This window comes from Telmatherina bonti, assembly GCF_933228915.1.
Source record: "Telmatherina bonti genome assembly, chromosome: 23".
Lineage (NCBI taxonomy): Eukaryota > Metazoa > Chordata > Actinopteri > Atheriniformes > Telmatherinidae > Telmatherina > Telmatherina bonti.
The window spans coordinates 32,525,734-32,544,272 of record NC_136632.1 but is presented as its reverse complement, the minus strand read 5'-3'; the positions used below and the strand labels follow the sequence as shown (position 1 = coordinate 32,544,272).

The following is an 18,539-nucleotide window of genomic DNA, read 5'->3' as shown; positions in this document are numbered from 1 at the left end:
ACGTCACATCTGGTTAACGTCACATCTGGTTAATGTTACATCTGGTTAGCGTCACATCTAGTTAATGTCACACCTGGTTAATGTCACATCTGGTTAACGTTAGCTCTAGTTAACGTCACATCTGGTTAGCGTCACATCTGGTTAACGTCACATCTGGTTAACGTCACATCTGGTTACCTTCACATCTGGTTACCTTCACATCTGGTTAACGTCATATCTGGTTAGTGTCACATCTGGTTAATGTCACATCTGGTTAATGTCACATCTGGTTAACGTCATATCTGGTTAGTGTCACATCTGGTTAGTGTCACATCTGCTTAGTGTCACATCTGGTTAATGTCACATCTGGTTAATGTCACATCTGGTTAACGTCACATCTGGTTAACGTCATATCTGGTTAGTGTCACATCTGGTTAATGTTACATCTGGTTAACGTCACATCTGGTTAATGTCACATCTGGTTAACGTCACATCTGGTTAACGTCATATCTGGTTAGTGTCACATCTGGTTAACGTCACATCTGGTTAACGTCACATCTGGTTAACATCACATCTGGTTAACGTCGCATCTGGTTAGCGTCACATCTGGTTTTTTGTGACATCTGGTTAACGTCACTTCTGGTTAGTGTCACATCTGGTTAACATCACATCTGGTTAATGTCACATCTGGTTAACGTCACACCTGGGTAGTGTCACATCTGGTTAGCGTCACATCTAGTTAACGTCACATCTGGTTAACGTCACATCTGGTAAATGTTACATCTGGTTAGCTTCACATCTGGTTAACGTCACACCTGGTTAGCGTCACATCTGGTTAGTGTCACATCTGGTTAACGTCACATCTGGTTAACGTCACATCTGGTTAACGTCACATCTGGTTAGCGTCACATCTGGTTAGCGTCACATCTAGTTAACGTCACATCTGGTTAGTGTCACATCTGGTTAGTGTCACATCTGGTTAACGTCGCATCTGGTTAACGTCACATCTAGTTAGCGTCACATCTGGTTAATGTTACATCTGGTTAGCGTCACATCTGGTTAACGTCACATCTGGTTAACGTCACATCTGGTTAACGTCACATCTGGTTAACGTTACATCTGGTTAACGTCACATCTGGTTAACGTCACATCTGGTTAACGTCACATCTGGTTAGTGTCACATCTGGTTAACGTCACATCTGGTTAACGTCACATCTGGTTAACGTCATATCTGGTTAGTGTCACATCTGGTTAATGTCACATCTGGTTAACGTCACACCTGGGTAGTGTCACATCTGGTTAACGTCGCATCTGGTTAACGTCGCATCTGGTTAACGTCGCATCTGGTTAACGTCACATCTGGTTAACGTCACATCTGGTTAACGTCATATCTGGTTAGTGTCACATCTGGTTAGTGTCACATCTGGTTAACGTCACATCTGGTTAACGTCACATCTGGTTAACGTCACATCTGGTTAATGTCACATCTGGTTAACGTCATATCTGGTTAGTGTCACATCTGGTTAACGTCACATCTGGTTAACGTCATATCTGGTTAGTGTCACATCTGGTTAGTGTCACATCTGGTTAACGTCACATCTGGTTAACGTCACATCTGGTTAATGTCACATCTGGTTAATGTCACATCTGGTTAACGTCATATCTGGTTAGTGTCACATCTGGTTAATGTCACATCTGGTTAGCGTCACATCTAGTTAACGTCACACCTGGGTAATGTCACATCTGGTTAATGTTACATCTAGTTAACGTCACACCTGGGTAGTGTCACATCTGGTTAATGTTACATCTGGTTAACGTTACATCTGGTTAGTGTCATATTTGGTTAACGTCACATCTGGTTAGTGTCATATTTGGTTAACGTCACATCTGGTTAATGTCACATCTGGTTAGCGTCACACCTAGTTAACGTCACATCGGGTTAACATCACATCTGGTTAATGTTACATCTGGTTAACGTCACATCTGGTTAGCGTCACATCTAGTTAACGTCACACCTGGTTAACGTCACATCTGGTTAACGTCACATCTGGTCGATGTCACATCTGGTTAGCGTCACATCTGGTTAACGTCACACCTAGTTAACGTCACATCGGGTTAACGTCACATCTGGTTAATGTTACATCTGGTTAGCGTGACATCTGGTTAATGTCACATCTGGTTAACGTCACATCTGGTTAACGTCACATCTGGTTAGCGTCACATCTAGTTAATGTCACACCTGGTTAATATCACATCTGGTTAACGTTACATCTAGTTAACGTCACATTTGGTTAACGTCACATTTGGTTAACGTCACATTTGGTTAACGTCACATTTGGTTAACGTCATATCTGGTTAACGTCACATCTGGTTAATGTCACATCTGGTTAACGTCACATCTGGTTAACGTCACATCTGGTTAACGTTACATCTGGTTAACGTCACATCTGGTTAACGTCACATCTGGTTAACGTCACATCTGGTTAGTGTCACATCTGGTTAACGTCACATCTGGTTAACGTCACATCTGGTTAACGTCATATCTGGTTAGTGTCACATCTGGTTAATGTCACATCTGGTTAACGTCACACCTGGGTAGTGTCACATCTGGTTAGCGTCACATCTAGTTAACGTCACATCTGGTTAACGTCACATCTGGTAAATGTTACATCTGGTTAGCGTCACATCTGGTTAACGTCACACCTGGTTAACGTCACATCTGGATAACGTCACATCTGGTTAATGTTACATCTGGTTAGCGTCACATCTGGTTAATGTCACATCTGGTTAACGTCACATCTGGTTAACGTCACATCTGGTTAGCGTCACATCTAGTTAACATCACACCTGGTTAACGTCACATCTGGTTAGTGTCACATCTGGTTAACGTTGCATCTGGTTAACATCACATCTAGTTAACGTCACATCTAGTTAACGTCACACCTGGTTAGCGTTACATCTAGTTAACGTCACATCTGGTTAGCGTCACATCTAGTTAATGTCACACCTGGTTAATATCACATCTGGTTAACGTTACATCTAGTTAACGTCACATTTGGTTGACGTCACATTTTGTCAACGTCACATTTGGTTAACGTCACATTTGGTTAACGTCACATCTGGTTAACGTCACATCTGGTTAACGTCACATCTGGTTAACGTCACATCTGGTTAACGTCATATCTGGTTAACATCACATCTGGTTACCTTCATATCTGGTTACCTTCACATCTGGTTAACGTCACATCTGGTTAATGTCACATCTGGTTAACGTCACATCTGGTTAACGTCACATCTGGTTAACGTCATATCTGGTTAACATCACATCTGGTTACCTTCATATCTGGTTACCTTCACATCTGGTTAACGTCACATCTGGTTAATGTCACATCTGGTTAATGTCACATCTGGTTAGTGTCACATTTGGTTAGTGTCACATCTGGTTAACGTCACATCTGGTTAGTGTCACATCTGGTTAGTGTCACATCTGGTTAATGTTACATCTGGTTAATGTCACATCTGGTTAACGTTACATCTGGTTAGCGTCACATCTGGTTAATGTCACATTTGGTTAACGTCACATCTGGTTCCTGTCACATCTGGTTAGTTTCACATCTGGTAACGTCGCATCTGGTTAATGTTACATCTGGTTAACGTCACATCTGGTTAGTGTCACATCTGGTTAACATCACATCTGGTTAATGTCACATCTGGTTAGTGTCACATCTGGTTAGTGTCACATCTGGTTAGCGTCACATCTAGTTAACGTCACACCTGGTTAGTGTCACATCTGGTTAGTGTCACATCTGGTTAGCGTCACATCTAGTTAACGTCACACCTGGGTAATGTCACATCTGGTTAATGTTACATCTGGTTAGCGTCACATCTGGTTAATGTTACATCTGGTTAACGTTACATGTGGTTAGTGTCATATTTGGTTAACGTCACATCTGGTTAGTGTCATATTTGGTTAACGTCACATCTGGTTAATGTCACATCTGGTTAGTGTCACATCTGGTTAGCGTCACATCTGGTTAACGTCACATCTGGTTAATGTCACATCTGGTTAGCGTCACATCTGGTTAACGTCACACCTGGTTAACGTCACATCGGGTTAACGTCACATCTGGTTAATGTTACATCTGGTTAGCGTCACATCTGGTTTATGTCACATCTGGTTAACGTCACATCTGGTTAACGTCACATCTGGTTAATGTTACATCTGGTTAGCGTCACATCTAGTTAATGTCACACCTGGTTAATGTCACATCTGGTTAACGTTAGCTCTAGTTAACGTCACATCTGGTTAGCGTCACATCTGGTTAACGTCACATCTGGTTAACGTCACATCTGGTTACCTTCACATCTGGTTACCTTCACATCTGGTTAATGTCACATCTGGTTAATGTCACATCTGGTTAACGTCATATCTGGTTAGTGTCACATCTGGTTAGTGTCACATCTGCTTAGTGTCACATCTGGTTAATGTCACATCTGGTTAATGTCACATCTGGTTAACGTCACATCTGGTTAACGTCATATCTGGTTAGTGTTACATCTGGTTAACGTCACACCTGGGTAGTGTCACATCTGGTTAGCGTCACATCTAGTTAACGTCACATCTGGTTAACGTCACATCTGGTAAATGTTACATCTGGTTAGCTTCACATCTGGTTAACGTCACACCTGGTTAGCGTCACATCTGGTTAATGTTACATCTGGTTAACGTCACACCTGGGTAGTGTCACATCTGGTTAGCGTCACATCTAGTTAACGTCACATCTGGTTAACGTCACATCTGGTAAATGTTACATCTGGTTAGCTTCACATCTGGTTAACGTCACACCTGGTTAGCGTCACATCTGGTTAGTGTCACATCTGGTTAACGTCACATCTGGTTAACGTCACATCTGGTTAACGTCACATCTGGTTAGCGTCACATCTAGTTAACGTCACATCTGGTTAGTGTCACATCTGGTTAGTGTCACATCTGGTTAACGTCGCATCTGGTTAACGTCACATCTAGTTAGCGTCACATCTGGTTAACGTCACATCTGGTTAATGTTACATCTGGTTAGCGTCACATCTGGTTAATGTCACATCTGGTTAACATCACATCTGGTTAACATCACATCTGGTTAACGTCACACCTGGGTAGTGTCACATCTAGTTAACGTCACATCTGGTTAGTGTCACATCTGGTTAGTGTCACATCTGGTTAACGTCGCATCTGGTTAACGTCACATCTAGTTAGCGTCACATCTGGTTAACGTCACATCTGGTTAATGTTACATCTGGTTAGCGTCACATCTGGTTAATGTCACATCTGGTTAACATCACATCTGGTTAACATCACATCTGGTTAACGTCACACCTGGGTAGTGTCACATCTGGTTAACGTCACATCTGGTTAGTGTCATATTTGGTTAATGTCACATCTGGTTAGTGTCATATTTGGTTAACGTCACATCTGGTTAACGTCACATCTGGTTAATGTCACATCTGGTTAATGTCACATCTGGTTAACGTCACATCTGGTTAATGTTACATCTGGTTAACGTCACATCTGGTTAATGTTACATCTGGTTAGCGTCACATCTGGTTAATGTCACATCTGGTTAACGTCACATCTGGTTAACGTCACATCTGGTTAGTGTCACATCTGGTTAATGTCACATCTGGTTAACGTCGCATCTGGTTAACGTCGCATCTGGTTAACGTCACATCTGGTTAACGTCACATCTGGTTAACGTCACATCTGGTTAACGTCATATCTGGTTAGTGTCACATCTGGTTAACGTCACATCTGGTTAACGTCACATCTGGTTAATGTCACATCTGGTTAATGTCACATCTGGTTAACGTCACATCTGGTTAGTGTCACATCTGGTTAATGTCACATCTGGTTAACGTAACATCTGGTTAACGTCATATCTGGTTAGTGTCACATCTGGTTAACGTCACATCTGGTAAATGTTACATCTGGTTAGCGTCACATCTGGTTAACGTCACACCTGGTTAACGTCACATCTGGATAACGTCACATCTGGTTAATGTTACATCTGGTTAGCGTCACATCTGGTTAATGTCACATCTGGTTAACGTCACATCTGGTTAATGTTACATCTGGTTAGCGTCACATCTAGTTAACATCACACCTGGTTAACGTCACATCTGGTTAGTGTCACATCTGGTTAACGTTGCATCTGGTTAACATCACATCTAGTTAACGTCACATCTGGTTAACGTCACATCTAGTTAACGTCACATCTGGTTAACGTCACATCTGGTTAATGTTACATCTGGTTAGCGTCACATCTGGTTAATGTCACATCTGGTTAACGTCACATCTGGTTAGTGTCACATCTGGTTAACATCACATCTGGTTAATGTCACATCTGGTTAACGTCACACCTGGGTAGTGTCACATCTGGTTAATGTTACATCTGGTTAACGTCACATCTGGTTAGTGTCATATTTGGTTAATGTCACATCTGGTTAGTGTCATATTTGGTTAACGTCACATCTGGTTAGTGTCATATTTGGTTAACGTCACATCTGGTTAATGTCACATCTGGTTAATGTCACATCTGGTTAACGTCACATCTGGTTAACGTCACATCTGGTTAACGTCACATCTGGTTAGTGTCACATCTAGTTAACGTCACACCTGGTTAACGTTACATCTGGTTAACGTCACATCTGGTTAGTGTCACATCTGGTTAGCGTTACATCTAGTTAACGTCACATCTGGTTAGCGTCACATCTAGTTAATGTCACACCTGGTTAATATCACATCTGGTTAACGTTACATCTAGTTAACGTCACATTTGGTTGACGTCACATTTGGTTAACGTCATATCTGGTTAATGTCACATCTGGTTAACGTCACATCTGGTTAGTGTCATATCTGGTTAACGTCATATCTGGTTAACGTCACATCTGGTTACCTTCACATCTGGTTACCTTCACATCTGGTTAACGTCACATCTGGTTAATGTCACATCTGGTTACTGTCACATCTGGTTAGTGTCACATTTGGTTAGTGTCACATCTGGTTAAAGTCACATCTGGTTAACGTCACATCTGGTTAGTGTCACATCTGGTTAGTGTCACATCTGGTTAATGTTACATCTGGTTAACGTCACATCTGGTTAACGTTACATCTGGTTAGCGTCACATCTGGTTAATGTCACATCTGGTTAATGTCACATCTGGTTAACGTCACATCTGGTTCCTGTCACATCTGGTTAGTGTCACATCTGGTTAATTTCACATCTGGTAACGTCGCATCTGGTTAATGTTACATCTGGTTAACGTCACATCTGGTTAGTGTCACATCTGGTTAACATCACATCTGGTTAATGTCACATCTGGTTAGTGTCACATCTGGTTAGTGTCACATCTGGTTAGCGTCACATCTAGTTAACGTCACACATGGGTAATGTCACATCTGGTTAATGTTACATCTGGTTAGCGTCACATCTGGTTATTGTTACATCTGGTTAACGTTACATGTGGTTAGTGTCATATTTGGTTAACGTCACATCTGGTTAGTGTCATATTTGGTTAACGTCACATCTGGTTAATGTCACATCTGGTTAGTGTCACATCTGGTTAGCGTCACATCTAGTTAACGTCACACCTGGTTAACGTCACATCTGGTTAACGTCACATCTGGTTAGCGTCACATCTGGTTAACGTCACACCTGGTTAACGTCACATCGGGTTAACGTCACATCTGGTTAATGTTACATCTGGTTAGCGTCACATCTGGTTTATGTCACATCTGGTTAACGTCACATCTAGTTAATGTCACACCTGGTTAATGTCACATCTGGTTAACGTTACATCTAGTTAACGTCACATCTGGTTAGCGTCACATCTAGTTAATGTCACACCTGGTTAATATTACATCTGGTTAGCGTCACATCTGGTTAGTGTCACATTTGGTCAACGTCACATTTGGTTAACGTCATATCTGGTTAATGTCACATCTGGTTAACGTCACATCTGGTTAACGTCACATCTGGTTAATGTTACATCTGGTTAACGTCACATCTGGTTAACGTCACATCTGGTTACCTTCACATCTGGTTAACGTCATATCTGGTTAGTGTCACATCTGGTTAATGTCACATCTGGTTAATGTCACATCTGGTTAACGTCATATCTGGTTAGTGTCACATCTGGTTAGTGTCACATCTGGTTAATGTCACATCTGGTTAACGTCACATCTGGTTAACGTCACATCTGGTTAGTGTCACATCTGGTTAACGTCACATCTGGTTAACGTCACATCTGGTTAACGTCACATCTGGTTAATGTTACATCTGGTTAGCGTCACATCTGGTTAATGTCACATCTGGTTAACGTCACTTCTGGTTAGTGTCACATCTGGTTAATGTCACATCTGGTTAACGTCACACCTGGGTAGTGTCACATCTGGTTAGCGTCACATCTAGTTAACGTCACATCTGGTTAACGTCACATCTGGTAAATGTTACATCTGGTTAGCGTCACATCTGGTTAATGTCACACATGGTTAAAGTCACATCTGGATAATGTCACATCTGGTTAATGTTACATCTGGTTAGCGTCACATCTGGTTAATGTCACATCTGGTTAACGTCACATCTGGTTAACGTCACATCTGGTTAATGTTACATCTGGTTAGCGTCACATCTAGTTAACATCACACCTGGTTAACGTCACATCTGGTTAGTGTCACATCTGGTTAGTGTCACATCTGGTTAGTGTCACATCTGGTTAGTGTCACATCTGGTTAACGTCGCATCTGGTTAACATCACATCTAGTTAACGTCACATCTGGTTAACGTCACATCTGGTTAATGTTACATCTGGTTAGCGTCACATCTGGTTAATGTCACATCTGGTTAACGTCACATCTGGTTAGTGTCACATCTGGTTAACATCACATCTGGTTAACATCACATCTGGTTAACGTCACACCTGGGTAGTGTCACATCTGGTTAATGTTACATCTGGTTAACGTCACATCTGGTTAGTGTCATATTTGGTTAACGTCACATCTGGTTAACGTCACATCTGGTTAACGTCACATCTGGTTACCTTCACATCTGGTTAACGTCGCATCTGGTTAATGTTACATCTGGTTACCTTTACATCTGGTTAATGTCACATCTGGTTAACATCACATCTGGTTAACGTCGCATCTGGTAATGTTACATCTGGTTAATGTCACATCTGGTTAACGTCATATCTGGTTAGTGTCACATCTGGTTAATGTCACATCTGGTTAACGTCACATCTGGTTAATGTTACATCTGGTTAGCGTCACATCTGGTTAATGTCACATCTGGTTAACGTCACATCTGGTTAACGTCATATCTGGTTACCTTTACATCTGGTTAATGTCACATCTGGTTAACGTCGGATCTGGTAATGTTACATCTGGTTAATGTCACATCTGGTTAGCGTCACATCTGGTTAACGTCACATCTGGTTAACGTCACATCTGGTTAACGTCATATCTGGTTAACGTCACATCTGGTTAACGTCATATCTGGTTAGTGTCACATCTGGTTAACGTCACATCTGGTTAATGTCACATCTGGTAACGTCACATCTGGTTAACGTCACATCTGGTTAACGTCACATCTGGTTAACGTCACATCTGGTTACCTTCACATCTGGTTACCTTCACATCTGGTTAACGTCGCATCTGGTTAACGTCACATCTGGTTAACGTCACATCTGGTTACCTTCACATCTGGTTACCTTCACATCTGGTTAACGTCGCATCTGGTTAACGTCGCATCTGGTTAACGTCACATCTGGTTAACGTCATATCTGGTTAGTGTCACATCTGGTTAATGTCACATCTGGTTACCTTCACATCTGGTTACCTTCACATCTGGTTAACGTCACATCTGGTTAACGTCATATCTGGTTAACGTCACATCTGGTTAACGTCACATCTGGTTAACGTCACATCTGGTTACCTTCACATCTGGTTACCTTCACATCTGGTTAACGTCGCATCTGGTTAACGTCATATCTGGTTAACGTCACATCTGGTTAACGTCGCATCTGGTTAACGTCACATCTGGTTACCTTCACATCTGGTTAACGTCGCATCTGGTTACCTTTACATCTGGTTAACGTCACATCTGGTTAACGTCACATCTGGTTAATGTCACATCTGGTTAACATCACATCTGGTTAACGTCGCATCTGGTAATGTTACATCTGGTTAACGTCACATCTGGTTAATGTCACATCTGGTTAACGTCACACATGGTTAATGTCACATATGGTTTTTTGTCACATCTGGTTGGAACGCGCTGACGTTGCGGTAACGTATTGTGTCATTTCCTGTTTCCCTAGCGTGTATCACTGCGGATTGCTACGAGCCGTTGGCTCCTTTAACTTCTTTCTAACTTCTATCTATTGTTAACCAACCACTCACTTTAGCGCACAATATCTTCCCAAACCACTGTTCTATATATTGCATTTATTTTTGGGATCTTTGGCTTTCTGTTTACTGACTTAAACAGCTCAAGCACTCGGTTTTAGCATGGCTGCTAGCTCTCTTCCCACACCCCGGTCCCTTGCCTTTTCTTGCTCGGTGTGTCTGATGTTTAGCTACTCCTCCGCCTCCTTTAGTGATAACGGTAGGTGTATTAAGTGTAGCAGCTTGGCAGCCTTGGAGGCGAGGCTCTGTGAGTTAGAAGCCCAGCTCCGCACTCAGTTAGGGAAGCAGTTAGTCAGCAAGCCCCCATTAGCCAGTGCGGAGCTACCAGCCAGGGCAGCTAGCCCACCTAGCCGTCCCTCAGCAGTTCCCGCGCAGCCGGGAGCCGAGGCGGGCTGGACGACGGTCAGGCGGAAGCGTAGCCCCAAACCAAAACCCACTGGCCACCACCGACCTGTTCACGTTTCTAACAGATTTTCCCCGCTCGGCGACACACCCGCTGAGGCAGAAACCCTGATTATAGGTAGTTCCATAGTCAGAAACGTGGCTCTAGAGACACCGGGGACCATAGTCAAATGCATTCCTGGGGCCAGAGCGGGCCACGTCGAATCGTATTTGAAACTGCTGGCTAAGGCTAAACGTAAATACCGTAAGATTGTAATTCACGTCGGCGGTAACGACACCCGGTTACGCCAATCGGAGGTCACTAAAATGAATGTTGCTTCGGTGTGTAACTTTGCCAAGAGCATGTCGGACTCCGTAGTTTTCTCTGGTCCCTTGCCAAATTTAATCAGCGATGACATGTTTAGCCGCATGTCATCCTTCAACCGCTGGTTGTCTAGGTGGTGTCCCGATAACAACGTGGGCTTTATAGATAATTGGAGCGCTTTTTGGGGAAAGCCTGGTCTTATTAGGAGAGATGGCATCCATCCCACGTTGGATGGAGCCGCTCTCTTATCTAGCAATATGGACTCTTTTATTAGTCAGCTAAATTGACAACTCAGGGTTGGGACCAGGAGGCAGAATTGTAGTCCTACACACTTTTCTGCAGCTTCCCACCTGCCGCCGCCCACCCAAAACCCCATTCCGACCTTATACAACTTCCCAGCAGTAAGAATTAAACAACACAAAAACACTTCTGGGGTTAATCGTGAAAACCTCATAAAAATAAAAACAATGGATCTAATAAAATCTGAAAATAAGACAATAAAGTGTGGCCTACTGAATATTAGATCCCTCCCAAATAAGTCTTTATTAGTCAATGACTTGATAGGTGATCACCACATTGATTTATTCTGTCTTACAGAAACCTGGTTACAGCAAGAGGATTATGTTAGTATTAATGAAGCTACGCCAGCTAACTATTTAAACTTTCACATTCCTAGAACTACAGGCAGAGGAGGAGGTGTTGCAGCTATTTTTCAGTCAGAATGATTAATTAATCCTAAGCACAAAACTAACTATAAATCCTTTGAATTCCTGACATTAAATTTATCTCATCCAAAATGGAATTGAGAGAAACCGCTCCTTTTAGCATCAGTGTATCGCCCACCTGGACCTTACTCCGAGTTTCTGACCGAATTCTCTGATCTCTTGTCTGAGTTAGTGCTGACTACTGATAAGGTCATTGTACTAGGTGATTTTAATATTCATGTTGACGATGAAAATGATAGTTTAAACATTTCCTTTAGCTCTATTCTAAACTCAATTGGGTTTTCACAAAATGTCCATGGAGCCACTCACTCTCATGGTCACACTCTTGATCTGGTTCTAACATCTGGTATTGAGACTGATAAGCTCAAAGTTTTTCCTCAAAACCCTGTCTTGTCCGATCACTTCTTGTTAACCTTTGAATTCACTTTATTTGATTACTCACTGACCAAAAATAAATTCTACTATAGTAGATGTTTATCAGACAATAATATTACAAAATTTAAACAATCAATTGAATCAATTTTTTCCCCTCTACCATGTGTTAGCATGACAGAGTCCCCCTTTAAGCCTTACTCCTGCTCAGATTGATCAACATGCTGATACTATAACAGCTTCAATGCGTACAACCTTGGATAATGTTGCTCCCCTAAAGAAGAAGAAATTAGGTAAGATTATGAAGGCTCCCTGGTTTAATTCCCAGCTTCGAGCTCTAAAACAGGCATCAAGGCGTTTGGAAAACAGATGGCGTTCATCAGGACTAGAGGAGTCTCACTTAACCTGGAAAGAAAGTTTAATTGTATACAAAAAAGCCTTACGTACGGCAAGAACAGCTTATTATTCATCATTGATAGAGGAAAACAAAAACAACCCTCGGTTTCTTTTCAGCACTGTAGCTAGGCTTACTAGGAGCCGGAGCGCTGTGGAGCCATGTATTCCTTTCTCACTTAGCTGTGATGATTTCATGTATTTTTTCAGGAATAAAATTGATACTATTAGAGATCAAATTCACAATATTCTTCCTTCTACCTATAATGTTGAGCCTGTTGTGGTCTCCGAAGCATCCTTAGAACCAGGATCTGACTTGTGTCTAAATAGTTTCTGTCCTGTCCAACCCTATGAATTAACTAAAATAATAGCTTCATCTAAACCATCCACCTGTATCTTAGACCCTCTCCCAACGAGCCTCTTTAAGGACATTTTCCCTTTAATTAATACATCACTACTAAATCTTATCAATATGTCTTTAGTGACAGGATATGTACCACAATCATTTAAAACTGCTGTCATCAAGCCTTTACTTAAAAAGCAATCTCTGGATCCAGAGGTGATAGCAAATTATAGACCTATATCTAACCTCCCGTTTATGTCCAAAATTCTGGAGAAAATAGTTTCAGCTCAGCTACATGCCCACCTGAGCAGAAATAATTTATTCAAAGAGTTTCAGTCAGGATTTAGAGCTCATCATAGCACTGAGACGGCATTGGTGAAAGTTACTAATGACCTTCTTATGGCCTCAGACAAAGGACTTGTGTCCGTACTTATCTTGCTTGATCTTAGTGCTGCATTTGATACAGTCGATCATAACATTCTGTTACAAAGACTAGAACAGGTGATTGGAATTACAGGTACAGCGTTAAGCTGGTTTAAATCATATTTATCTGCTAGACTTCAGTTTGTTCATGTAAATGACAAGTCCTCCTCCCAAACTACAGTAAGTCATGGAGTTCCTCAAGGTTCTGTACTTGGACCAATACTCTTCACGCTATATATGCTCCCTTTAGGCAAAATTATTAGACAGCATGGAATAAACTTTCATTGTTATGCAGATGATACTCAGATATACTTATCCTTTAAACCAGATGAAACAAATCAGCCCAATAGGCTACAAAATTGTCTCATAGACATAAAGACTTGGATGTCTAGAAATTTTCTCCTCTTAAACTCAGATAAGACTGAAGTAATTCTCGTTGGATTTGAAAAACTCAGAGCTAAATTTTCCAGTTTTGTAATGAACCTGGATGGCATTACTTTAGCTTCCAGTGCTACAGTGAGAAACCTTGGAGTAATATTTGACCCTGACCTGTCCTTTGGTCCACATATTAAGCAGGTTACTAAAACAGCCTTCTTTCATTTACGTAATATAGCCAAAATTAGGGACATTCTGTCTCAGAGTGATGCAGAAAAACTGGTTCACGCTTTTGTTACTTCAAGACTAGATTACTGTAACTCTCTATTACTGGGCTGTCCTAAATATGCCCTGAAAACCCTTCAGCTGATCCAGAATTCTGCAGCCAGAGTCCTGACCAGAACCAGCATGAGAGATCATATTTCTCCAGTTTTAGCCTCTCTTCATTGGCTGCCTGTTGAATCTAGAATAGAATTTAAAATCCTTCTCCTTACATATAAAGCCCTCCACAACCAGGCACCACTATATATCAAAGACCTCATTGTTCCTTATATACCAAGTAGAGTACTTCGTTCGCAGACTGCAGGCTTACTTGTGGTTCCTAGAGTCTCAAAGAGCCGAGCAGGAGGCAGAGCCTTTGGTTATCAGGCCCCTCTCTTATGGAATAAGCTCCCAGTTAGTGTTAGGGAAGCAGACACCCTCCCCACCTTTAAGACTAGGCTGAAGACTTATCTTTTTGATAAGTCCTATAGCTAGGGATGGTTAGCATCCCTTAGTTATGCTGCTATAGGTTTAGACTGCTGAGGGACATTTCCTGATACACTGAGCTTCTTTCTTTTTCTCTTTATCTCTTTCTTTTACCCCCCCCCCCCAACAGTGTAGCATCATTAACATGTATGTCTCCTGTCTCAGCAGGTCTCCCTGGCCGGGAGTAGCAGTTCCTGTTGTCTGTTGTCTTTCTGTCCTCTTCCCCCCACACAGCAGAGGCAGATGGCTGCCTGTCCTGAGCCGGGTTCTGCCGGAGGTTTCCTTCCTGTTAAAAGGGAGTTTTTTCCTTCCCACTGTCGCCAGTGTGCTTGTTCAGGATGGGAGATTGAGTTGGACTCAACTCAATCTGTTGGTTTCCTTATATAGGCTGTTATGAATTGGCCTTCATTATGTTTTCCCCTCTGTCTGTAAAGCGTCTTGAGATGGCATTGCCGTGATTTGACGCTATATAAATAAAGTTGAATTGAATTGAATTGGTTACCTTCACATCTGGTTAATGTTTCATCTGGTTAACGTCACATCAGGCTGTGTCTTGCTGCTCTCACCTAGGTGATTTACCAAAACAGCTGAAACTGAAGAAGTTGTCCAAATTGAAGACACTTGACACCAAACCAGGTAACTGTATCTTATAGTCGTATTTGCAACCGCGGTTTTTACCTGCAGCTTTTGTGGCAGCTTTATCTGTGTGTGTGTAAATGGATGTGTGTGTGTGTGTGTGTGTGTGTGTAAATGGATGTGTGTGTGTGTGTATGGATGTGTGTGTGTGTGTAAATGGATGTGTGTGTGTGTGTATGGATGTGTGTGTGTGTGTGTGTGTGTGTGTGAATGGATGTGTGTGTGTGTGTGTGAATGGATGTGTGTGTGTGTGTGTGTATGGATGTGTGTGTGTGTGTGTGTGTGTGTGTATGGGGGTGTGTGTGTGTAAATGGATGTGTGTGTGTGTGTGTGTATGGATGTGTGTGTGTGTGTGTGTAAATGGATGTGTGTGTGTGTGTGTGTGTGTGTGTGAATGGATGTGTGTGTGTGTGTGTGTGTGTGTGTGTGTGTGTGTGTATGGATGTGTGTGTGTGTGTGAATGGATGTGTGTATGGGGGTGTGTGTGTGTGAATGGATGTGTGTGTGAATGGATGTGTGTGTGCACAGGTATCTACACAGCCTACAAGACATTCCTACACAAAGACAAGATCCTGATCAAAAGACTTTTAAAGGTGAGAAGACATCCATGTAGACACACCTAGGACAGGTGTGGACACGCCTTGTGAGAACTGCATGTGTGGATCTGCAGGGAATCCAGAGAAAAAGACCATCAGAGGTTCAGAGCGCCATTCTGAGGAGACACCTGCTGGAGCTGACTCAGAGCTTCATCATCCCTCTGGTGAGACACCTGTCCAGGTAAAAACTGGACATGTGAGACCAGGACAGGTGAAACCTGGAGAGGTGAGACCAGGACAGGTAAAACCTGGAGAGGTGAGACCAGGACAGGTAAAACCTGGAGAGGTGAGACCAGGACAGGTAAAACCTGGAGAGGTGAGACCAGGACAGGTAAAACCTGGAGAGGTGAGACCAGGACAGGTAAAAACTGGAGAGGTGAGACCAGGACAGGTAAAACCTGGAGAGGTGAGACCAGGACAGGTAAAACCTGGAGAGGTGAGACCAGGACAGGTAAAACCTGGAGAGGTGAGACCAGGACAGGTAAAACCTGGAGAGGTGAGACCAGGACAGGTAAAACCTGGAGAGGTGAGACCAGGACAGGTAAAACCTGGAGAGGTGAGACCAGGACAGGTAAAACCTGGAGAGGTGAGACCAGGACAGGTAAAACCTGGAGAGGTGAGACCAGGACAGGTAAAACCTGGAGAGGTGAGACCAGGACAGGTAAAACCTGGAGAGGTGAGACCAGGACAGGTAAAACCTGGAGAGGTGAGACCAGGACAGGTAAAACCTGGAGAGGTGAGACCAGGACAGGTAAAACCTGGAGAGGTGAGACCAGGACAGGTAAAACCTGGAGAGGTGAGACCAGGACAGGTAAAACCTGGAGAGGTGAGACCAGGACAGGTAAAACCTGGAGAGGTGAGACCAGGACAGGTAAAAACTGGAGAGGTGAGACCAGGACAGGTAAAAACTGGACATGTGAGACCAGGACAGGTAAAACCTGGAGAGGTGAGACCAGGACAGGTAAAACCTGGAGAGGTGAGACCAGGACAGGTAAAAACTGGAGAGGTGAGACCAGGACAGGTAAAAACTGGAGAGGTGAGACCAGGACAGGTAAAACCTGGAGAGGTGAGACCAGGACAGGTAAAACCTGGAGAGGTGAGACCAGGACAGGTAAAACCTGGAGAGGTGAGACCAGGACAGGTAAAACCTGGAGAGGTGAGACCAGGACAGGTAAAACCTGGAGAGGTGAGACCAGGACAGGTAAAAACTGGACATGTGAGACCAGGACAGGTAAAACCTGGAGAGGTGAGACCAGGACAGGTAAAAACTGGACATGTGAGACCAGGACAGGTAAAAACTGGAGAGGTGAGACCAGGACAGGTAAAACCTGGAGAGGTGAGACCAGGACAGGTAAAACCTGGAGAGGTGAGACCAGGACAGGTAAAAACTGGACATGTGAGACCAGGACAGGTAAAAACTGGACATGTGAGACCAGGACAGGTAAAACCTGGAGAGGTGAGACCAGGACAGGTAAAACCTGGAGAGGTGAGACCAGGACAGGTAAAACCTGGAGAGGTGAGACCAGGACAGGTAAAACCTGGAGAGGTGAGACCAGGACAGGTAAAACCTGGAGAGGTGAGACCAGGACAGGTAAAACCTGGAGAGGTGAGACCAGGACAGGTAAAAACTGGACATGTGAGACCAGGACAGGTAAAACCTGGAGAGGTGAGACCAGGACAGGTAAAACCTGGAGAGGTGAGACCAGGACAGGTAAAAACTGGACATGTGAGACCAGGACAGGTAAAAACTGGACATGTGAGACCAGGACAGGTAAAACCTGGAGAGGTGAGACCAGGACAGGTAAAACCTGGAGAGGTGAGACCAGGACAGGTAAAACCTGGAGAGGTGAGACCAGGACAGGTAAAACCTGGAGAGGTGAGACCAGGACAGGTAAAACCTGGAGAGGTGAGACCAGGACAGGTAAAACCTGGAGAGGTGAGACCAGGACAGGTAAAACCTGGAGAGGTGAGACCAGGACAGGTAAAACCTGGAGAGGTGAGACCAGGACAGGTAAAACCTGGAGAGGTGAGACCAGGACAGGTAAAAACTGGAGAGGTGAGACCAGGACAGGTAAAACCTGGAGAGGTGAGACCAGGACAGGTAAAACCTGGAGAGGTGAGACCAGGACAGGTAAAACCTGGAGAGGTGAGACCAGGACAGGTAAAACCTGGAGAGGTGAGACCAGGACAGGTGAAACCTGGAGAGGTGAGACCAGGACAGGTAAAACCTGGAGAGGTGAGACCAGGACAGGTAAAACCTGGAGAGGTGAGACCAGGACAGGTAAAACCTGGAGAGGTGAGACCAGGACAGGTAAAACCTGGAGAGGTGAGACCAGGACAGGTAAAACCTGGAGAGGTGAGACCAGGACAGGTAAAACCTGGAGAGGTGAGACCAGGACAGGTAAAACCTGGAGAGGTGAGACCAGGACAGGTAAAACCTGGAGAGGTGAGACCAGGACAGGTAAAACCTGGAGAGGTGAGACCAGGACAGGTAAAAACTGGAGAGGTGAGACCAGGACAGGTAAAACCTGGAGAGGTGAGACCAGGACAGGTAAAACCTGGAGAGGTGAGACCAGGACAGGTAAAACCTGGAGAGGTGAGACCAGGACAGGTAAAACCTGGAGAGGTGAGACCAGGACAGGTAAAAACTGGACATGTGAGACCAGGACAGGTAAAACCTGGAGAGGTGAGACCAGGACAGGTAAAACCTGGAGAGGTGAGACCAGGACAGGTAAAAACTGGACATGTGAGACCAGGACAGGTAAAAACTGGACATGTGAGACCA

At 43.6% G+C, this 18,539-nt stretch overlaps 1 protein-coding gene across 1 annotated transcript in view; it reads left to right on the top strand.

Moving 5' to 3' along the window:
* Positions 1–18,539, top strand: part of dennd6b (DENN/MADD domain containing 6B) — a gene marked incomplete at its 5' end in the record, with an annotated part of 177,270 nt that overhangs the window by 154,401 nt on the left and 4,330 nt on the right. The window contains 3 exons of the mRNA XM_079263437.1: positions 15,093–15,158; positions 15,687–15,751; positions 15,829–15,918. Coding sequence (XP_079119563.1) covers positions 15,093–15,158; positions 15,687–15,751; positions 15,829–15,918 — 221 coding nt within the window. The remainder of the gene's footprint in view (positions 1–15,092; positions 15,159–15,686; positions 15,752–15,828; positions 15,919–18,539) is intronic.